Genomic DNA, 22,485 nt, shown 5'->3' with positions numbered 1-22,485 from the left:
TCTCTCCTGACGTTGGATTAATTTCCTGTAAGTAACAGGACTATAGTCCAGACATTCGATCCATGAATCTTTAAGTCTCTGGTTGACTGGGAGAAACACACATCTGATGTCTTGGAGGAATGGTATATCTTGCTACAGTCTGAGGAGTTTTGGCCATTCTCATCATGGTCATAATAGGAGGTCTAAGTCTTAATGTTTCTTTTATACAGCGATCCAGTAAATTTAGATCCTTGAGCTGGTCATAAGATAAAGGAGGCAGGTCCTCTCCACAAACTGTTTTCTGTTCTAGATAACATTTTTTTTTTTTTGGCTTTTTGGGTCACACCCGGCAATGCACAGGGGTTACTCCTAGCTCATGCACTCAGGAATTAACTCCTGGCGGTGCTCAGGGGACCATATGGGATGCTGGGAATTGAACCCAGGTCAGCCGCGTGCAAGGCAAACACCCTAACCGCTGTGCTATCGCTCCAGCCCCAACATTTTTCTTGAAATGCTTTGTCTCTAGTCAAAAAGAAACCCATCCAGGCACTAGTAGTTGAGGAAGTATGTTGCCCTGCCAAGAGCAGTCCAATAAGCAGGGCCGCTACTTCATCATCTGTCAAAGAACGCCCATCTTTGCAAGTAGAATTGAGTAAAGTTTGGAGGATATCATCTATTTTTTCTTCGGAATTTCTACATTTCTGGATTGCCTTGTAGAAATATTCTTGATCTCTTGATGTGCTCTGCACCTGAAACCAGGCAAAGGGAGCTAACTGGCAGTAGCCAGGCTACTGACATACATGACATAAAATGTCATACATGACATACATGGCATAAAATGTCATAAAACCAAGATGGAGCTCCTGTCATTATCCCAGGCACCCTGCCTCCTGAGGATGCGATAGAAACAAAGACATTGGGGTCAAAGAGATAATATAGTAGGTAAGGTGTTGGCCTTGCATGTGGCAGACCTGTTCAATCCCTGGCATTGCCTATGGTTCATTGACCACAACTAGGAGTGATCCCTAAGTGCAGGGCCAGAGGAAGTCCCCGTCCCCCCACCCCCCAAAAAATACCCAACCTGAAAAGGCCTTGATAAGACTATAAAATGAGGGTTACAGATAGTAAAAGGTTTAAAGCATCCTACCAAACCCAGTCTGAATGTCTAACACAACATATGGTACCCTGTATGCTACCAGAGGTCACACCTGAGGATAAAACCGGAAGTGAAAGGTGAAGCCCAACCTGCCCCTCACCATAAAATAAAAAAAAGGGGGCCATAGTGATAGCACAGCGGGTAGGGCTTTTGCCTTGCACACGGCCAACCCGGGTTCAATCCCTAGCACCCCATATGGTCTGCCAGGCACCGCCAGGAGTGATTCCTGAGTGCAGAGCCAGGAGTAACCCCTGAGCATTGCTGGGTGTCACCCAAAAAGCAAAAAAAAAAAAAAAAAAGACTAAATGAATAAATGAAGAGAGGTTGCTTAATGGGCAGAGTGCATGGGTTCAGTCCCTGAAAAACGAACCCAGAAAGCTTGGGTTCAATTCCTGGCGCCATATTGTTACCAGAGTGCAATAAGGACTGACCCCAAAACACAGCCTGATCTGGGTGTAGCCGCCCCCCCCCAAAAAAAAGACTAAATGAAGAGGCCATCAGAATTCAGACCCTTTCCCTGGACTAAGCCCTAGTTTTTAATTGGGAGTAGCCTGGGGTGGCTTGGAAAAGGCCTATAAAATCAGCTTTGCAAAAGCAAGTCCTGCCATCTAGAGTTGCCATAATCCCAATTTGGGGTAAATAATCCCATTTATTTCCTCACACAAATTTCGGTGGTGCTCAGGGGCTATTCCCAGCAGTTTTCAGGATGCAGGGAGGCTAACCATCAGTGCCTTGATTGAACCTGGGGGCTCCCATGCAAAACACTAATAAAGCCATCTTTCTGTCTGGGTTTGGTTTTGAGGCCACACTCAGCGACAACGCTCAGGGATTACTTCTGGTTCTCTGCTCTGGGATCACTCCTGGCAGTAGCTGCTCAACCACATTGTGGTGCTGGGACTCGAAACCACGTTCGCCACATGCCAGGCAGATGCCTAACCCACTGTATTACCCTTGAACCATCTCTTTGACCCCTTTAACATTATGGAGTTCTCTCCTGCCATATTCCTCTAAATTAAATGTATTTTGATTTAAGGCCTTCTCCTGAAAAAATTTTTTTTTCCTTTTTGGGTCACACTCGGCAATGTACAGGGGTTACTCCTGGCTCATGCACTCAGGAATCACTCCTGGCGGTGCTGGGGGGGACCATATGGGACGCTGGGAATCGAACCCGGGTCGGCCGCGTGCAAGGCAAACGCCCTACCCGCTGTGCTATTGCTCCAGCTCTACTGAAGTTCTTTATGTGAGAATAAGCACTGAAATTGGGAACCTGAGTTCCTAATCAAGACTTTAATGCCCATCCACTGTCATAAAAAGAGTTTATACAGACTTCTTCCCGGCACGTATCAAGTAAGGTAGTTGTGGGCCATAACAGGGCAAGGACGGCACCACCCAGCTGTCTTCTCCACACGTGACTGGGTGATCACCAAAAAAAATGGAGTTAGCGTAGAATGAGGTCAGAATCTATCAAGCGGCCGGTGCTACTTGAAACCCTAAAATGCTGGCTTGTCCACAAGGTATTTGACCCACACACGCATTCGCATATCTGGTAGTGTGAGAGTTATGCAGCCCCACAACCCGCCGTAAACGCTATGATGCATTCGGGGGTGGCAGCGCCCCACCGAGAAAGTGCGTGGCCTGCTGGGACCTGAAGTCTCGCTGTGCCTGGTGGGATGCTTAGCATCGAGAGCGGTTATTGGTCCCACCTGGAGAACCGACGAGAGAAGCCGCCAATCAAAGAGCGGAGCGTGCGGAAGCGGAAGTGAAGTTTCCGTGGAGACAGAGGAGCCTGCGGAAGGTGGCGGCGGCGCACCTGTGAGGAGAGGCCGAGGCGGGGCATGGCGGCGCCCACGGCCCTGTGAAAGCGTAGCGGCCGCGGGGCCCGCCATGCGCCGGCGGCCCTGACATGGGCGCCAGCGGCTCCAAAGCTCGGGGCCTGTGGCCCTTCGCTTCGGCGGCAGGGGGCGGCGGCCCGGAGGCAGCGGTCACCGAGCAGGCTTTGGTGCGGCCGCGAAGCCGAGTCGTGCCCCCGTTCGTATTCACGCGCCGCGGGTAAGGGCGCGGGTTCCGCCCCGGGGAGGACAGTGGGCGGGCGGCCGGGCACCCGGTGTCGTGGGAAGCTTACGCCGCCGTTCCCCCCCACCCCCACCCCCGCACCTGAGCCAGGAGACTCCCATTATTTTTGGCCCCTATTAGGAACAAGAGATTGGGAATCCTGCTGTTGCTTCCTGGTGCCCTGCCTGCACTGAGGGACTCCCTTGGGCAAGGGGCTTGTCCGGGCAGGCCCTCCGCACTGTTAGCTAGAGTAGGCCTCCCTGAGACGGCAGGACCTCTTACGGTTGCAGCATGCAAGGTGAAGACTCCCAGTTCCCTCTCCCAAGTCTTTGAGGGGAGATGGCTCACAGTTGGGGCTGTTTCAGTTTCTCACTGTGGAGGGGTTGGACTGCTGAGAGTGTTGGGGACGAGGCCTGGGGAGGAATCTCCTGATCCTGAGTGCTGACCGCCCTCTCCCGCAGCATCCCGGGGAAGGAGCACTAGATTGGCCTGTCCCCCCGTGGGCCCCTGGGGACTGGAGATTTGGCTCTCCATATCACAGAAACCAAATAGTGGCAGTTTGGCTGCACCAGCCACCCTTGGGTGGGTGCAGGGAAAGTGCAGCTTTTCCCCTGTTAGTTTTCCTAGTTCTAATTCAGGTATCTGCTGTCTCAGACTTTGGCCCTGGACCAGTAATCTCTGTCCTTGTTTGCCATGCTGGAGATCGATTCCAGGGCCTGACACATGCTAGGCAAGTGCTCTGTCATTGAGTTCCAGCAGGGGTTCCTGAGCCAGCAGTGACTTCTGGAACAGGACCAACATGCCCGGGCCACCACCCTTTACACTCTAGAAGCCTTGGGTGAAGGCAAGGGTGTGATGTTGGAACGATTACTTTTTTATATTTATGCCACACCCAGCAGTACTTACGGATCCTGCCTGGCGAGGCTCAGGGGACCACATGTTGGGCAGGGGGTGGGGAAAGAAGGAGTGAACCTTGGCTACATGTGGGGCAAGCACCTTAACCCCTGTACTCTCTCTAGCCCTGTTTTTGTTTGCTTTTGGGCCACACCCAGCGATGTTAAGAGGTTTACTCCTAGCAGTGCTCAAGGGACCATATGAGATTGGCCATGAGAACCCAGATTGGCCATGTGCAAGGCAAACATCCTACAGTGCTGTACTATTGCTCCACTCCCGCTGGAGTGACTGCATTGGCTGAACAAATCAGTGAAGAGAACTGACCTTGACTGCTTGGATGGTGGGCTTTGATATAGCTTCTCTTGGGGTTTGATAGCCGCTAAGACCCCCGACTTGGGGCTGGAGTGATAGCACTGTGGGTAGGGCGTTTGCCTTGCACGCGACCAACCCGGGTTCGAATCCCAGCATCCCATATGGTCCCCTGAGCACCGCCAGGAGTAATTCCTGAGTGCAGAGCCAGGAGTAACCCCTGTGCATTGCCGGGTGTGACCCAAAAAAGCAAAAAAAGTTAAAAAAAAAATAGAAGACCCCCAACTTAAGCAGGAGATTCTCCAGACTTATTATCCACCCTTCCTCCAGTGTGTATATTGTTCTCTGGTCTGTGGTATTTACTATGTGTAGGTGTGTGTCTCCAGCCCAGCCTTTTTCCCCCTCTTCCTCTGCACAGCTCCATGTTCTATGATGAGGATGGGGATTTGGCTCACGAGTTCTATGAGGAGACAATCGTCACCAAGAATGGGCAGAAGCGGGCCAAGCTGAGGCGGGTGCATAAGAACTTGATTCCTCAGGTGAGGGGCTGGATAATGGTCATTGATCTTATGTTGAGTGTGTGGAGGTAGATTAAGATGGGATATACTGTCATGGTAGGGGCTGTTGGGGGAGGAACTGGGAAGAACAGCAAGGCTTCCTCAAATAGGAGCCCTGAGCTGACCCTTACTAGCCTCTGTTTCCATGGCAGGGCATCGTGAAGTTGGATACACCCCGCATCCACGTGGATTTTCCTGTGATCCTCTATGAAGTGTGAGCCTGGGGGGTGGCAGGAATAAGCTTCCCCTGTCCCAACAAGAAACCCCCAGGCTCAAGTGTGGCTTCCATTAAGAAACCTAGGCTGGGGCTACAACCCTGAATAAACTCCACCGGCCTGGAACCTTCAGCTATGAGCGGGATGGTCCTGCAGCGTTGGTTGGGTGTGGGTTTCCGTGCGGAAGAGGTGGCTGGCATGGGCTACTGGTGGAATTACCAGCTCACCTTCCCCAGCAATCCCTGCAAGGACCATGGTAGGGCTGATGAAAAATACCTGGTTCCTGGGCCCTTGCCTAGCCTGCTTTCTTCCAAATTTGCCTAGGGTCCAGCCCTGCTAGGGGCTACAGCACTTTACAAGCAAGGTCTGCCTTCTCCCAGTCCCTGGCTGTGGGAGCTGTATGCAAGTGGGAATTTCCTTTCCCTTGCTTTCCTTACCCCTTTGTCAGAGCGTTTCAGCCGTTTGCTACCTCGATTCCTCCTGTGATGGACAGATGCCGGAGACAGTGCAAGCTTGATTTTGCCTGTCTGCCTGCCTGTTCCCACCTCCAGATGGACGGACAGTTTACTGGCTGTAAAAGGAGTAGAGACTATTGCGGAAGAGACTTTTCCTCCCACCAGGGCAGGGCTGTGGGTGCCCATGCCTCCAGCCCATCTACTCTGACCCACTTTGCGCCAGGTCTTCACCTCCCCTCCTCCCCCCCAAACACCCTACCCCTGTTGGCAGGACACCATCTACCACCCTGTGAAAGAAAGCACCCTAGGATTGATGCCAGTAACACTGAGGAGCCCACCACTCCTTCCCCCACAGTCTCCCCACCCCTTCAGGATCAGTCAAGGAAAAGTTCTGCAGTCTCTGGGTAAGGACAGAAAGGACAGAACAACCATAAAAGGATACTTCAAATGTGAAAGTTTGTAAATAGTCTAGTCCATGATGTTGTTGGGGCAGAGTCTGATTTCTACATTGAAATGACTTTTTTTTTTATATATATATATATATATATAATTTCCTTATTGTGCAAGCTCTGTGCTTTAAGAGTGTGGAAAGTGGCTTGGGGAGGGTGGCCCCCCACCTAGGAAGACTGTTGTGTTCTATGTTCAGTTTCAATAAAATGATTTGTAGACCCTGCATACAAAGTGACATCCTCTGAGACTGTGACGCCTGGTATCTGACTCCCCTTGGCACATTAGGGAGGCCTGTGCCAGGAGCCCTGAGGGTAAACCTGCGGCCATCCCAGCCATGACCAGCATGTGGCAATATAGTCACGCAAATCTCACTGCAGCCCCCTCACCTCAGGATGGGAGGGGGCATTCACTTGCCTATTGTGTTCAGTAGGTAAGAACCCCTGGAATTGTTAAGGCCTTGAGATGCCTCCGTAGGAATTGACCCCACCTACCTGATCACAGGTGAGAATATTACCTCCAGTGGGTAATGGAGCAGCTCTCTGGCCTCTGTAACATCAGCTGACTTAGGAGGTCGCAGACTGAGCTCCATAGATCTCGAAGGCCCAGCTATATGTGGACAGCAGCCAGATGGGTGCCACTACACCTTGTTGCCCACTGTCAGACTCTGCAACCCAAACCCTCCCAGGCTGCCTGTGGACACCATGCGGAGAGCAGACTGCTGTAGGGGACAAAGCTCAGCTACCACTATTTCCTGTTCCCTGTTGCCCATCTTCTCACCTGCCCCCCAGCGCACCCAGTCCTGCCTGGTGGATATTGAACCCACACTTTAGGGCCTGCTGATGAACTGGTTCTTTGCCTAGCCCTTAGCAATCTGCTCAATTCCCAAGTTGGAAGGAGGGAGTTCAGGGAGACAGACTCTAGGGTCTGAGAAGCTGACCTGCCAGTCTTTTGGAGACCTAAACTTGTCTAATTCAGAGCAGAAACACTGCAGCCTGAACTTTGTTTCTTCTGTGGGGGGGTACCTTCTTTATTTATTTTTTTAATTTTATTTATTCTTTTAATTAGTCACCATGAGGGTACAGTTACATATTTACCCATCTTCATGCTTGTGTTTCCCACCCTCCAGTCCCATTCCCCCCCCCGCCCCGCCTCTGTGGCAGGGTATTCCATTTTGTTCTCTCTCTCTCCTTTTGGGTGTTGTGGTTTGCAATAGGGGTATTGAGTGGCCATCGTGTTCAGTCTCCAGTCTACTTTCAGCATGCATCTCCCTTCCTGCGAGGCATCTCCAACCACATTTTACTAGGTTTCCCCTTCTCTATCCGGGCTGCCTTTCCCCCAGCATGTGAGGCCAGCTTCCAAGCCATGGAGCCAACCTCCTTGTATTATATACTACTATTCTTGGGTATTAGTCTCCTACTCTGTTATTTTATGTTCCACAGATGAGTGCAATCTTTCTATGTCTGTCTGTGGGGAGTACCTTCTATCCTGGTAAGATGCTAGGCGTAAGGCCCTCTCATCCTCCACTGTCCCCCTATATTGTCTTTTTTTTTGTTTCTTTTTGTTTAGGGGCTACTCCTGGCTCTGTACTCAGCAGTTACCCCTGGTGGTGCTTGGGGACCATATGGGATGCTGAGAATCAAACCTGGGTTGGCCACGTGCAAGGCAAACGCCCTACCTGCTGTAATTCTCTCCAGCCCCCTGGCCTCCTCTATTGGCTGCCTCACTGCCAGGGTTCTCTGCGTCAGATGGCATCCCATCTCCTGTCATCACTATCCCAGTATGGGGAACTCCCTGTGTTGGGCCTGGCCCAGCTGACCCCAAATCTGGAAACAATGGGGGTCAGGGTAGTGCTTCCACACTCCCTCCCACTGGGCTGTGCTCACTTCCTTCCTGCTGACTGCCTGAGGAAGTTCCCTGCCCTGGGACAGTCTGGCCTAGCCTTTGTTTCCCCAGGGGCCCCACCCTTGCAGTGTCCGAGGCCTGTCCATGTGACACAGGAAGGCCACCCTCCTATGTTATGTCCAGACACTCCAGGATGTGTCCCACTACTAGTCTTCCAGTAGCCTTCTGTGAAGAGACCCTTGCATCAGGGAGGTGAGCTAGTAGGGCCTGGAGGGTGCAGTTCTGTCTACCTCTGGAGGAACCTGCTGCGATCTTGCAGCCCTCCCTGGGACAAGCAAAATTACAGGTACCCGTTTCCTCACCCAGTTTATAAGAAGCTCCCTACTCTGCAACGACTTGGTGAAATTCACTGGGAAATATCCACTAGCAGAAACCCTGTCCCACCCCCTACCCTGTAGTCACATCCATCAACACTGTCCACTCAGCTACACTGGGGACACTTCCGCTCTCACTGGAAAAGTTGACTCAGTTCCTGAAGTTCCCCCAACCCCCTCTCCAGTGCTCAGTCTTTTCTTTCACCACCTGCTTTGGGGGGGCCTTCAACCATCAGCATTCCTCCCATCCCCCAGGGGAAGCAGAGAAGCCAGCATGTCCACTCCCCCTGGGAAAGGGAAGGCTGGTGAGAAGAGCTACCCACCGGCTTCTCCACTCCCCAAGGGGAAGGGAAGGCTGGCAGAAGAGCTAACCTTTAATTAAGGGCGCTGTGGGCAAGGGGAATGCTGGCACCTGAGCCAAAGTCCCACAGCCTTCCTGTCACCTGAGGTGGTGCACCAGCCGGCCTACTGGGAAGGGTGGGGAGGGCAGTCGGCCAACAGGGCATGCAGCAGGGAAGCAGGGTCAAGGCGGTCCCCTCCCCCGCGCCTGTTTCAGGCCCTTTCTTCTCGGAGGGGCAGCAGGAAGTGAGGAGAAAGGGCTGGGATGGGAGGCGGGAACGGGTGGGAGGGGATGGGGTTTATCAAGTCGGCGGTGGCTGCCCAGCGGGCAGCAGCTGGTGCAGACAGCTTGGCAGGAGAGTCACATCCCGGCAGGAGGGAGGCCACGGGGGCCACCGACCTCCGGGACAGAGTCCCACACAGGTGAGCCCAAGGCAGACTGGTTGACGACTCCTAAATGCTTTCATTGCCGCGCCCCGCACCCCGCCTCATCCCCCTCCTCCCATTTGCCGCCAGCTCGGACCCCTGCTCTCTGGGGAGCTGAGCCCCACGCGGAGGAGCGCGGCTAGGAAGAGGCGCAGGATTCAGCTGCCTGAAGGGGCTTTCGGGTGGAATGGTTTCGGATACTGGGTGGAAGGCCCCGAGGAGCCTCTGGCTGGCCGGCTTTTTCCACAGTCGGGCCACGAATTTACACTTGGGCGGCAGCTCCCACTGTGCCCCGCACCCCAGAATGGGCAGAGTGGACAGCAGTCCAGGCTCTCCCAGATCAGAGGCAGCAGGGGTGCCCTTAGCCCTAGCTGGGCTTACCGAGGTTAGCTGGCCACGCTGAGACCCAGGGCTCTCTTGTTGCCAGGACAACCAACAGCCTCGGCCCTACCCCGGGAGGGCTCAGGCGGACGCTCGCCCCCTCCCCTAGCCTGGGAGGCGGCCGTGCTTCCCTTCTGGCCTGGGACAGGGTCGGGGGAGGGGAGCCGGGATCAGTGAGGGGGCGGGGCATTCCTGTGCTGGGAGGCCGGAGGTCCGTACCTCTTTCCACGCCAAGAGGCACCAGGGATTAGGGGCTACTCTAGGGTGTAGAGCTACATCCGCCGCTGCCCCCAGACAAGGCCTGGGAGTCCCGCAGCAGCTCCTTACGGCTGTGGGGGCGAGGGCCACCTCCTTTATTCTCTCCCCTACCACGTCTCTTTTGCTGTCCCTTTAAGGGGCTGGCCGCGGCGCGGAGCGGACCGGGCCGTACCACCGGCCGCAAGCGGCGGGGGCGAAATCTCAGGGTGGCTTACTCTGGCGGCTGAGACGGCGAGGGGAAGTCCGGTGCGGGGGGCCCCAGTTTTCAGATGAGCACCCCGGTCATCGACAGAGAAGCTGGGGGCCCCGAGTCGTAAAATGTGGCTTAGGCAGTGTGAAAGAAGGGCATGTATTTCCCCCTGGGTCGCAAGTCCGGCCCCAGGCCCGCCTCCGCGCTGGATTCTTAAAGGGCCCGAGGACTCGGGGGGCGGAGCCAGCAAAGGCGCCGTGCCGACCCGGGACCGGTCCGGGGCCGAGCCGGGGCGAGCGGCCGGAGCGGACCGGGCTGGGCCGCGGTTGGTGGTGGCCATGGCGCGAGTCCCGGCGGCGCCCCGAGCGAGGTGAGGGCGGGCAGTGCAGGCCTGGTGGCTCTCTCCCCGCAGGCTGGGTTCTGAGTCCTGGGGACGCGCTCGAAGAAGCAGACACCCACCCCACCCCAACTCACTGTCCCCAGCCGGGCTTAAGCCCCACGTGCGGGGCGGAGGCGGGGTCCCGCACAAAGGCCACAGGGAAGGCGCTGTTGCCGGGATCCTGGCTGGCGGGTGCGCGCTTTTAGGGCGGTTGGGAAGGGAAAGACTGCGGGCGCCACTGTGGGAGGTCCTGGTGTCCTTTGTCCTGGCAGAGCCTCCACCAAGCCCGGGAGAGCGTCTGCGCTCCAAAGTGCTGACAGCCACACTCCTGCCGGGCGGTGCTACACAGATACCAGCACGGTGGCTTCTTTCCAACTTGCCAACTATTTCATGAGACTGCTGTGCCCAGCTTTATCCGAATGCCCTTTTATTTTTTTCTTCAAGAGTTCTTCACAGAATGGCGTGGGTTGCGAACTCGGGGCTCAGAAATCTTATGCTGGGTGGTATGCAGGCATGCATGTGATTGGGCAGTGAATCCTTAGTTCAGTTGGTTCTATCCTTAGAGGGAACCCAGACTTAACAGCCATCACTGCCCTGCTGTAGACCACCTGCTTCAGGAAAGAACCCTCTGTTCTTGGCAGTGAGGCCCCAGGGCCTTTACCCTGCCCCTAGGTGGCCTGTGGTTACAGCCATGGAAGAGATTTGCAGCTCTGGGCATAGTGCCCCACTCAGCTTGGCCTTTGGGAGTGTGGGTAGGTTTGTGGTGGGCACCTTCAGGATTCTCTAGACTGACTTGCTCTCTCCCACCTTTCCCCCAGTTCCTGAGTTCGTATCAGGCAGGTGACACAGACTTCCCGCAGTTCCCAGCATGTGGGCAAGCCTGGGCCCTGCTGTCACATTGGCCCTCGTGTTGGCAGTGGTATGGGCCTCAGAGCTCAAACCCACAGCACCACCCATCTTCACAGGCCGGCCCTTTGTGGTAGCATGGGACGTGCCCACACAGGACTGTGGCCCACGCCTCAAGGTGCCACTAGACCGGAAGGACCTGATGGACTTTGACGTGCAGGCCTCACCGAATGAGGGTTTTGTGAACCAGAACATCACCATCTTCTACCGTGACCGTCTGGGCTTGTATCCACGCTTCGATGCAGCAGGGAAGCCTGTGCACGGAGGTGTGCCCCAGAATGGCAGCCTCTGGGCACACCTGAAGATGCTGCAGGAACATGTGGAGCACTACATTCGCACCCCGGAGCCGGCAGGCCTGGCAGTCATCGACTGGGAAGACTGGCGGCCTGTGTGGGTGCGCAACTGGCAGGACAAGGACATATACCGCCGCTTTTCACGCCAGTTGGTGGCCCGTCAGCACCCTGACTGGTCGTCAGATCGTGTGGTCAAGGAGGCTCAGTACGAGTTTGAGATTGCTGCCCGGGAGTTCATGCTGGAGACTCTGCGCTTTGTCAAGGCAGTGCGGCCTCAGCACCTCTGGGGCTTCTACCTCTTCCCTGACTGTTACAACCACGATTACGTGCAGAACTGGGAGAGCTACACAGGCCGCTGCCCTGATGTTGAGGTCTCTCGAAACGACCAGCTGGCCTGGCTGTGGGCCGAGAGCACGGCCCTCTTCCCCTCTGTCTACCTAGATGAGACTCTTGCTTCCTCTGTCCAGGGTCGCAACTTTGTCAGCTTCCGCGTTCAGGAGGCCCTTCGTGTGGCACACACCCACCATGCCAACCATGCACTCCCCGTCTATGTCTTCACTAGACCCACCTATAGCCGCACGCTCACAGGGCTTAGCCAGGTATGTGTGCCCCCACCCCCACCCCCATAGGGCCTCCTGCCTTCTTCGTCCTTGGGGAACCACTGCAGGTTTAGCTTTCTGGGGCCTCCATCCTGTTGTTTACCAGCTGTCTGCCCCCCTACCACCACATTCTCTAGGCATATGATTGGATAGCACCATTATCCCTGTTTTGCAGATAAAAGAATTGAGGCTAAAGCAAGCTAGAAATGTATATATCAGCTAAGAGCACTTGGCTTGCATATATGAGGCCCTGGATTCTTTCGTTCCCAGTACCACAACAAAAAAAAAGAAAATGGAAAGGGCTGGAGAAATAGATTAAGGGGGTGGGGTGGGCTCATGCTTTGCATGCAGCAGGCCTGGGTTTGATCCCTGAAATCCAGGGTCCCTAAACACTGCTTGAGTGTGTCCTGCAAACCAAAAACACACACAAAAAGAAAAAAATTGAGACTGAGCTATGCTGGGATTTTTGCTCAAAAGCTTCCTGGCAAACCCAGGATAGAGCGTGGATTTAGTTCATCCTGATAGGTCCGAGACTCCAGTTGACCTGGCAAATGAGAGCCCATAGTGGAGGTGGAAAGGGCCTCGCCATTTCAGGGGAAAGTGAAACAGACTCTCTGCCTGGTGATGGGGAGGGGCCGCAAGGTCCACAGGTCAGAAGAGCTGAGGCCTGCCCATCTGTCCTCCCTCAGCCCTCGGCTCATCCCCGCCTCCCTTTCCTTTCTCACACAGATGGATCTCATCTCCACCATTGGCGAGAGTGCGGCCCTGGGTGCAGCTGGTGTCATCCTCTGGGGCGATGCTGGGTACACCACCAGCAATGTAAGTAAGACTCAGACAACCTGCTGGGACTTTGGGCTTGAAACACCAAGATGGACAGAGCCAGAAAGGTAGTAAGAGGGTAGGACACTGGCTTTGTATGCAGCCAGCTGGTCTATCCTCAGCACCACATATGCTCCCCCTAACACCACTCGGTGTGTCTCCCAAACATCAAATAAAATACATAAAGGACCTCACGATGGGAGGCTGAAGCAATAACACAGTGGGTAGGGCATTTGCCTCGCACACGGCCGACCCAGGTTCAATTCCCAGCATCCCATATGGTCCCCTGAGCACGGCCAGGGTTAATTCCTGAGTGCAGAGCCAGGAGTAACCCCTGTGCGTTGTCAGGTGTGACACCCCCCCCCCCCAAAAAAAAAGACCTCAAGATGGGCAAACTAGTCTGACCTACTGGCCTATCTTCCATCAAGTATTTCCCCAGACCCATCAGAGAACTTAGAACCCCTCTCCTATTCACAGAAAGGACATGCTATCTCAAGCAGGGCTTCTTAGCTTTGTTCCAGTTATGACCCCCTTTCGCCGACAAATGAGCAAGGACAAACACTGCCAGAAACAACTCAGACTCATTACATGTTTGATTTTGAAATCATTTTTACTTGTTGCACATTCAGAAACCCTTTGTTTTTGCCATATTTGATGAGTTTGGGACCCACAGTTTAAGAGGTTTGGGCTTGGAGAGATAGGACAGAGCTTGCCACAAAGTCTGGTTTATTCCCCAGAACCACCTGGTGTGGCTCAAAGCCCTCCCCAGCCCCCACAAAATGCTTGCATCTAGAAGAGCTGGTGCGTTCCCTTAGCAAGTGTGGTGGCCATGAGGGTGCAGTTACATACGTGTTACTCTCACATGTGTGCTGTTAAAAGCGTGTGTGCTCGGGGCTGGAGCGATAGAACAGCAAGTAGGGCGTTTGCCTTGCATGCAGTCAACCAGGGTTCGATTCCCAGCATCCCATATGGTCTGAGCACTGCCAGGAGTAATTCCTGAGTGTAGAGCCAGGAATAACCCCGGTGCATCGCCGGATGTGACCCAAAAATTAAAAAAAGAAAAAAAAAATGTGTGCTCACCTGAGCGTGAACACAAAGCTATCATCTGGGCTGGGCTGAGACAGCTGACTCCAATCCCTGATCTCTGCCCACAGAAGACGTGCCAGTACCTCAAGGACTACCTGACGAGGATGCTGGTACCCTACATCGCCAACGTGTCCTGGGCGGCCCATTACTGCAGCTGGTCACAGTGCCACAGCCACGGGCGCTGTGTGCGCCGCGACCCCAGCGCCAGTGCCTTCCTGCACCTCAGTGCCAGCAGCTTCCGGCTCGTGCCTGGCCACACCCCTGGTGAGCCCCAGCTGCATCCAGAGGGGGAGCTCAGCCGTGCCGACCGCATCCACCTGCAAACACATTTTCGCTGCCAGTGCTATCTGGGCTGGGGCGGTGAGCAGTGTCAGTGGGATCGAAGAGGGGCTGCTGGAGGTGCCAGTCGGGCCTGGGCTGGGTCCCATGCCACTGGCCTGCTGGTTTTAGCAGCACTGGTTTCCCCCTGGACTTTGTAGGAGTCTTTCACCTGGCTGCCGGCCAAACTGGCCTCTGCCGCCAAGGCCCTGCCAAGCTTGCAGCAGCTTGTAGAGGGTAGACAAGCTGAAGTTGGGAGGGGGCAGTGCCCCTGAGATGTCCAGTGTAGTACTCATACCAGCACTCACCCCCCTGTTCTAAGGGGGAGGGGTGGTCCCTGCAGAGGGGAATAGGGGCAAAGGAGGGCCGGGGAACTTGAATGTACTCCCCTGTGCCTGGATAGTTTCTTATTATTATTGTTATTATTGTTATTATTATTATTATTATTATTGGGGTGGTCTCTTTTGTAAATTAAATATAAAACAACTGCTTCTGCGCTTGAACTATAGCACCTGGGTGAGGGCATATGAGAGATTCCGGGGTTTTCTATGAGTTTTGTCACATCTTGCTGGGGTCGCTTCTGTAAACTGTGCTCCCCGGGAGCTACAGCTATGCTGCTGGGCCCGCCCTGGGAGTGGAAGGACTCACATTCTGTCTCAACACCACACACTTTGCTTCCTCCGTGTGGGTTGCACAGGCATTGGGTCAACTGTGTGTGTGTGTGTGAGAGGGGTGGGGCCCTTTGTGTTTCTCCTATTGCCCCTGTGCCCCCAGCTGGCCCAGTGCCAGCGCCTCGCCTTGCCCACCCAAGGAGAAAGGGGGAGTGGTGTTTGATCTTCTGGCTGGGCAGGCGGCCAGCCCAGTTCTCCCTGCTGTTCGCACAGGCAGGGGTGCCTCCTCCGCTCTGCTCTACCCTCTGGGCAGTGGGCCCCAGCCACGCATCTCCCCATTCTGGCTCATAGTCCTGCACAGGCTATGATGGGAAGGAGGTAAGCCGGGAATTGGGATCTGAACCTGTGGTATTTTAAGGGGGGACAGGGTGTTTCCTAAGCAGTGCTTGGGCCTGGGGTCACTCAGGCAATGCTCAGCCTAGTACTGCTCAGGCCCAGCAGTGCTGGCGACCACCAAGGTCTGGTAATAATGTGGTACTTGGGGGACCGTGCAGTTCCAGGGACGAAACCCAGGACCTGCTCATGGCAGGTACATACTCCAGCCCTCTGAGCTGTCTCTCCAGCCTGAGATCTGAGTCATGGCATCAAGTCCACACCCAGGCAGGGATGTCTGATAGGGCAAAGGAAGGGATCCTGAACCGGGGCAGAGGTTCTCAAATATCAGCTCTGTATTGGTCATGAAGTCCAGGGATAGGCTCTCCTGCTTCTCTCTCTCTGCCCCTTTCTCCAGCCACAAACCCCAGCCCACACCCTCGATCCCCCAAACCATACCAGGGAGAACTCGGCTTCTACTCAGAATCACTGTCACAGGAATAGCCTGCTGAGTAGGGCAGCCCTAGGGAACTGCCAGCACACAAGATGTCCTGGAAGAAGCCTTATACTGAGTAGGTGAGAGGAACCCTACAGTGGGAACTAAAGGTGATAGAGGTGGTCAGAGCACAGCTGGGGACTAAGGTGGAGACTGGGTGTCACAGGGCCAGAAAGAGAATACAGCAGGTAGTATATTTGCCTTTCATACAGCCAACTCGGGTTTGATTCCCAGCACTCTGAACCTGCCAGAGTGACCCTGAGCACCACCAGGGGAGGCCCAAGAAAAACAACATCAAAGTAGGGGTCATTGCAGGCAGAGGCAGGAGGTCAGTGATGGTGGTGATGTTGCACCCACTCCACAAACACTGACACATGTGTGGCAACACTGAGCTGGGTGCTGGGGAAAGATCAGGAAAGGTTCAAGATAAAACTCACGGGATTAGGGATGGTCACAAGAGCACTGTAAGCTTTTCTGGGAAGAAGAAAAGGGGCAATTCACTGATGAAGCCTAAAACACTTAGGATTAATATCCAACATAACTGTGACCTTTTCTCCTAGCGTTGACCCCTCCATGCCTATAATGCTCTGTGCATAGAGCTGTAATCTCCCACCTGTCACTGACACAGTTATACACCACGCTGTGGCTCATAGAAATCTGGGAGCCTGGAAGGGAATCAGGAAAGTGCTAGTTAGGGACAGCTGTGCTGTCCTCTGGGTAGCCAAGGACATGAAGTCATGCAACCAGAAGAAGCAGGCTGAGTTTGGCCATAAAGCTGGTTTTTCCCAGACATATCAGGTGCCAAGGCAGCCTGCCTGGTCTGGCAAGAGCTGGCTGGGTCTGAGCTGGTGGCGGATGGGCTCCTGGACCTGCTCTCAGTGCCCTCAGTGTCCTCAACTTCTTCCTGCTGTTTCTCCCTTGGACTGAGGCCATCTGGGTTGTGGGCAGACTTGACCATGCCAGTTATATCATGTAGCCTGTGGGTGAAGGTGTGCTTGTCTGATGTTCTGTGTCTGCACCCTGGAGACTTGTGCCAGACTCTCGTTTGAACAGCTTGACCAGTCTCTGCAGCCACCACCACCACAGCTGGTTCTGGGCCCTGCTGTGATGGACACACCCCAGGCCCTGGGGCCGAATCTTATTTATCTCTGCCAGTTTCTCCAACCTCGCCATCCTGGAAGACCAAGCCCCAGTGGTAGCCACTGTGACACAGCCCCAGTGGCCACCTACCCGAGGGGTGGGAGGACACAGTGGGAGTCCATGCCACAGTCTCTGATCTGTGACCTGCTGTAAAGCCAGGTGGCACTTTCTTGTACCAGAGACAAGATATTCCTTCAGCCCCTTCTCAGACTAGCCTGATCCTGAGCTTGCCGGAACCTTGCCCGTCTCAGTTACCAGCTTCTGGATCAACAAACACGTGAAACCACAAGAGGGTGAATAAACATGAGCTCATGGTACTCCGTGCACATGCCTGGGGTCATGCGACCACGGGGTCTTGTCAGCAGACAACAGGGTCACATCCCTATCCAGGCATTGGTTCCCACACTGCACTGACAGTAACTTGGGCACCACAGTCACTAACCCAGTACAGCTACAAAGGAGCACCATGTTTCTGTTTGTCAAACACGGTACCTCTCAGAAACATCCGTAAAGTGGGGGTGACTCTGATCCTCTAGGCTCCGTTACTACAGGGCCACAGGCACAGAACAAAGAAGTTTTTGTTCCTCATCAACTACTTGCTAGAAAGTCCCCTCAAGCTTTGACTTGAGAGCTGTTCCCATCAGTGCTCAGTGGACCATGTGGTACCAGATAGAACCTGGGCCTTTCCCATGCAAAGCATGTACTCAGCTGATTGAACCATCTCCTTAGCCCCCACAAGAATGTTTTGGTTTTGGGGTGTGAGGAGGTTGGGCTACACCCAGTATGGCACAGGGGCTCTTTCTGGCTTCACTGAAGGGCTACTTGAACCCAAGACTCCTGTGTGCAAATCGTGCAGTTTAACCCCTTATCACCTTACCTCCCACTAAATGTATTAATTTGGGCTGTGAAGATAACTCAACCCTGGAGCCCAGGTCTGGCATGAATAGGGCCCTGGTTTGAGCCCCAGCAACCAGGGCCTCCTGAGCTCCACCTGGTGTAACCCTGGTTGCCTCCAGCACTATTCGGGAGATACAGGGGGAAAAAGCAATAATATAAGGTTTCATTTTGTCTATTTTAATCAGAAGGAAAGCGTACTAATGAATATATATACACACACACTCACACATTAATAAGCTCAATCTGGATTCTATTTGAGAATTTTGTGGCGAGGGGGAGCTGACCTCCCAAGCCATGCTCAAGGGGCTGGTGAGACACTTCTAGAGATGCTGGTCTGGCTGTGTGGACTGGACAGCTCAAGGCTCAGACCCAGCTACTCTGCAAACAGCACTGGGCACCCCCAGAGCCACCGCGGGTGGTGCTGGAAGGTCCTTGCAATCAGGGATCAAACTCCAACCTGTGCATGCCAGGCTGTAACCAAGTGCTTTGAGCACTTTCCTGACCCCTACATTTGTTTTCATACCAACATAATTTTTTAAAAAGTTTTTTGTGGGGGCTGGAGAGATAGCACAGCGGGTAGGGCGTTTGCCTTGCACACGGCCGACCCGGGTTCAAATCCCAGCATCCCATATGGTCCCCTGAGCATGACCAGGGGTAATTCCTGAGTGCAAAGCCAGGAGTAACCCCTGTGCATTGCCAGGTGTGACCCAAAAAGCAAAAAAAAAAAAAAAGTTTTTTGTGTCTGTGGAAAAAAAGTTTAAACATTTTATTATGCACTCTTTGAAAATGATAAAAGTAAATAACAGAAACCTTTTAAAATGTTTCTGAGGAAGAGGCCCACAAAGGCAACAGGACCCCGGAGGTCCAGACAAGTCCGAAAGCAATCCACAGTACACAGTTTGTGGGTACACTCCCCGGGTTCCAGTACAAACAGGCCTGCCACCAGACGGCCCCCTGCACTGCCTCCGCCCCCACCCTGGCCCAAATCCAACCACAAAGTCTGGCCCAGTTCTAACCAGGCAGGAGAGGCCTCATCCGCCTGGCCCCTCTCCATCCCCACCCCACCCCACCCCAACAGGGCACTAGACTGGATCTCCAGAAGGCTCAGCTGCTGGCCCAGCCCTCTAGCCCAGGGCCCACCCCCTCACCCGCCCCAGACTGGGTGGGGCCACCTTTTAAAAAGCTCTGATTTACGGGCAACACTTAGTTCCTCTCTGAGTCTCTGAGGCTTGGAGTTCAGAAGGAAGCTGAGAATCTTGCTGAGCCCTGACTCACCCTTGCTGGCTCTGGGGTTCTGGAAGATTGGAGGATGGGACCCTTCAGCTCTGAGGTCAGCAGGGTGAAGTGGGGAGACTGGCGGGTGAACAGGGGGACCGGGTCCCCTTATCCTTGAACACTGAGCATCCTTTCAGCAAGGCTGGAAGGATTCCTGGGGGAGGGCAGCAAAAGGCCTCTGACACCTGTCAGGGCAGTCTAGATGTGCAGCGCCTCGGGCTGCACTTCTCAAAACAGGTCCCCAAACTTCCCCTTTAGAGAATGAGGTGAGCTGAAGTCGGGGTGGGGGGGCAGAGAGCAGGGACCCAGCCCAGAAGTAACTAGGATCTGCCCCCAGAGGCAGGGCCCTTTCCATGCCTCTCTTTGGTGCTTGGACATGCCTGAACCCAGCAGGTCACTGCTAACCTGAAGCCAGGTGGCTTTGTGACCCCTGATGGTGACTGAAGCCAGGCAGCTTCAGGACTCCCCCAGGTCTGCCCCAGCTAACCTCAGAGGGAAGGCCTGCTCTCAGCTCCCCCTATACCCCAGGTTTCCCTAGAGCGGCCTGGCGCCATGGCAACCCACCTGCTTCCCATCTGCGCCCTCTTGCTGACCTTGTTCACCGCCACAGCCCGAGGATCCAGGGACTTTGTGGTCCCCAACCAGCCCTTTTCCACCATCTGGAACGGCGACACCCAGGGATGCCTGGAGAATCACAACATAGATGTGGATGTCAGTGTCTTCGATGTGATGGTGAACCCAAATCAGGCCTTTCGTGGCCCTGACATGACCATTTTCTACAGCTCCCAGCTGGGCACCTACCCCTACTACACATCCAAGGGGGAGCCAGTGTTCGGTGGCCTGCCCCAGAATGCCAGCCTGGATACCCACTTGGCCCGCGCATTCCAGGACATCCTGGCTGCCATTCCTGAGTGCAACTTCTCTGGGCTGGGTGTCATTGACTGGGAGTCGTGGCGCCCACGTTGGGCCTTCAATTGGGACAGCAAGGACATTTACCGGCAGCGCTCCAGAGCACTGGTCCGGGCAAAGCACCCCCACTGGTCAACTCGCCAGGTGGAAGAGGCAGCCAGGAACCAGTTCCAGGCAGCTGCACAGGCCTGGATGGGGGACACGCTTAAGCTGGGGGAGACACTGCGACCCGGTGGCCTTTGGGGCTTCTATCAATTCCCCGAATGCTTCAACTATTACGATCATAGCCCTCACTACACAGGCGAGTGCCCGCTGAACATCCGTGATGAAAATGACCAGATGGGGTGGCTGTGGAATCAGAGCAGTGCCCTCTACCCAAGCATCTACCTGTCTGCCTCGCTGAAGGGCACTGGGAAGTCACAGCTGTTTGTGCGGCACAGGGTGGGCGAGGCATTCCGAGTGGCCCAGAGTGTCGGGAAACCCCATCTGCCCGTGCTGCCGTACCTTGAGATCATCTACGATACGACAAAAACCTTTCTGCCCATGGTGAGTGTCCCAACTACCTCAGATCAAACCAGGCACTTGACTTAGTCTTTGAGGACACACAGACCTGGAATACTTTTATCCAGTCATTCTTGTACTCTTTGGGTACCTATTCTGTATGGGCACAGCACAGCCAATTCTGCATTTCATCAGAAAGATGCAGCTTTCACCTGTTTGTGGCACTCACTGGCTGGATTGGGGACAGGGTTGCCTGTCCCCAGGGAAGGGGACTGCGTAAACTAGCGTCTTCATCGTCTTAGCAGTGTGTTGTGAGCAGGGAGGCCCCATAGCGTTCTGCCGTCCCCTTCTCCAGGAAGAACTGGAGCACAGCCTTGGAGAGAGTGCGGCCCAAGGAGCGGCAGGAGTGGTAATCTGGGTGAGCTGGGAGGACACGAGAACCAAGGTAAGGGGCTGCGGGTGAAAACAGGTACTGGGGCACCACTGACTAGGGAGTCCCTGCCCCACCCCCACCTTCCCCCACCATCCCCCAGCTTTCTATTATGCTCTCCCGGCTACTCTGTGGCCTAGGGAGAGTCCTGGCCATGCTGTCCCTGACATACTCTCTCACACTCAGGAATCATGCAAGCGCATGAAGAGATATGTGGATACCACGCTGGGGCCTTTCATCCTCAACGTGACAAGTGGGGCTCGTCTGTGCAGCGAGGCCCTGTGCTCCAGCCATGGACGCTGTGTCCGGCGCCCCAGTCACCCTGATGCCCTCCTCATCCTCAACCCTGCCAGTTTCTCCATCAACCGCAAGCCTGGTGGTGGCCCCTCCACTGTGGAAGGGGACCTCTCACCTGAGGATCTGGAGCAGATGGCTACAGAATTCGAATGTCGCTGCTACCAAGGGTGGAGTGGAGCAGGGTGTGAGAAGCAGGGCACATGGTGACTGGCCACAAGCCACTCACACACACACACACATACACACACACTCATTGAGTACTAATGCACTCAGCTTGTCCAGACTCAACAGTATGCTCAGGGTCAGGGAAATGACTCAAAGGGCTGTAAGCAGATGATCTGCAGGACAAAAGCCCCAGTTTCATACCTGATCCAGGACCTGGAGCCACCTTGTTCTAAGCACAGAGTTGGTAGTAGTCCCTGGGTACTGCTGGGTGTGGTCCAGAAGCAGAGTCCTCTCAGCCATGCTCATTCCTGCATGTGCACACTTGCCTGAAGGTGTTGCACGGGAGACTTAGAAGCTCGGACAGGCGCTGTTTTCTCTCCCCAAGCACCCAGCAGCGGGATCGTGCACATCTTCAGGTGACTCTGAGCCTGTTTTGATTACTATCTTCACAGAGGTCACCTCAGTGTTACTGGGCTACAAGGTGGGGGGCAGATCAGCTGCTGGGGATAAAACTCAGGGCATCATGCATGGAAGGCATGTACTCAACTCAAGAGCTATCTCCCTCTGGGAACTGCAGCTGTTCCAAGAACTCACATTCAGCAGTGCCAACCCATTATCAAGTTCTATACTGAGCATTTAACCAGCCTATTTCATTCAATCCTACCACCAACACTCTGAGGCGATAGGACACAGGCAGGTAAAACAAAGGGTCAGAAAAGAGAAACAAGAGGGGCTGGAGTGGCAAATGGGTAGTGCATGAGGTCAGCCGGGATCTCATATGGTCCCTTGAGCCCGCCTGGAATAATCCCTGAGCACAGAGCCCAAGATAAACCTTGAGCATGGATTGGTGTGGCGCAATAATGAAAAGCAGAGAAGATAATAAAAAGAAAGCACAAAGAGGAAGAAAAGCCCTGGAGTTCCTATGGTGTGATGGTCCGACCAGCAGCCCGAGATGACACCTAATTCACTCAGAAGCACCAGCCCCTGACACTAGAGCATGCATGTTTCTTGTTTGGAAAGCTGTTCATTGAGCACTAAAAATGATCTGGCTAAGCACAACGGTGGCTGGTTATGGGCATCTATATACAAACTTAAGCACTAATGTAGCCCTAGCA

At 54.4% G+C, this 22,485-nt stretch overlaps 3 protein-coding genes across 5 annotated transcripts; all 3 read left to right on the top strand.

The window, feature by feature from the left end:
* Window positions 1–2,900: 2,900 nt before the first annotated feature.
* On the top strand, window positions 2,901–6,302 carry TUSC2 (tumor suppressor 2, mitochondrial calcium regulator). Its single transcript, XM_004615222.2, has 3 exons — window positions 2,901–3,184; window positions 4,809–4,929; window positions 5,100–6,302. Exons 1-3 carry the CDS (start codon window positions 3,039–3,041, stop codon window positions 5,163–5,165), a joined length of 333 nt encoding a protein of 110 aa, XP_004615279.1. The 5' UTR covers window positions 2,901–3,038; the 3' UTR covers window positions 5,166–6,302.
* Window positions 6,303–8,915: 2,613 nt separating this feature from the next.
* HYAL2 (hyaluronidase 2) lies at window positions 8,916–15,186 on the top strand. 2 transcript variants are annotated; one of them, XM_055137144.1, is made up of 4 exons: window positions 8,916–9,045; window positions 11,075–12,054; window positions 12,784–12,873; window positions 14,028–15,186. In XM_055137144.1, exons 2-4 carry the CDS (start codon window positions 11,125–11,127, stop codon window positions 14,436–14,438), a joined length of 1,431 nt encoding a protein of 476 aa, XP_054993119.1. In that variant the 5' UTR covers window positions 8,916–9,045; window positions 11,075–11,124; the 3' UTR covers window positions 14,439–15,186. The 2 variants fall into 2 exon arrangements, with proteins under 2 accessions (XP_054993119.1, XP_004615174.1); XM_004615117.2 differs by lacking the exon at window positions 8,916–9,045 and adding an exon at window positions 9,948–10,247 and having other exon boundaries at window positions 14,028–15,185.
* Window positions 15,187–15,193: 7 nt separating this feature from the next.
* HYAL1 (hyaluronidase 1) lies at window positions 15,194–22,485 on the top strand. 2 transcript variants are annotated; one of them, XM_055137145.1, is made up of 4 exons: window positions 15,194–15,266; window positions 19,597–20,523; window positions 20,834–20,923; window positions 21,095–22,485. In XM_055137145.1, the coding sequence occupies exons 2-4, from the start codon at window positions 19,621–19,623 to the stop codon at window positions 21,410–21,412; spliced, it is 1,311 nt and encodes a 436-aa protein (XP_054993120.1). In that variant the 5' UTR covers window positions 15,194–15,266; window positions 19,597–19,620; the 3' UTR covers window positions 21,413–22,485. The 2 variants fall into 2 exon arrangements, with proteins under 2 accessions (XP_054993120.1, XP_004615175.2); XM_004615118.3 differs by lacking the exon at window positions 15,194–15,266 and adding an exon at window positions 19,022–19,123.

This window comes from Sorex araneus, chromosome 4 (genome assembly GCF_027595985.1).
Source record: "Sorex araneus isolate mSorAra2 chromosome 4, mSorAra2.pri, whole genome shotgun sequence".
In the NCBI taxonomy this organism is placed as follows: Eukaryota; Metazoa; Chordata; class Mammalia; order Eulipotyphla; family Soricidae; genus Sorex; species Sorex araneus.
This window is presented reverse-complemented; position numbering and strand designations above follow the sequence as displayed.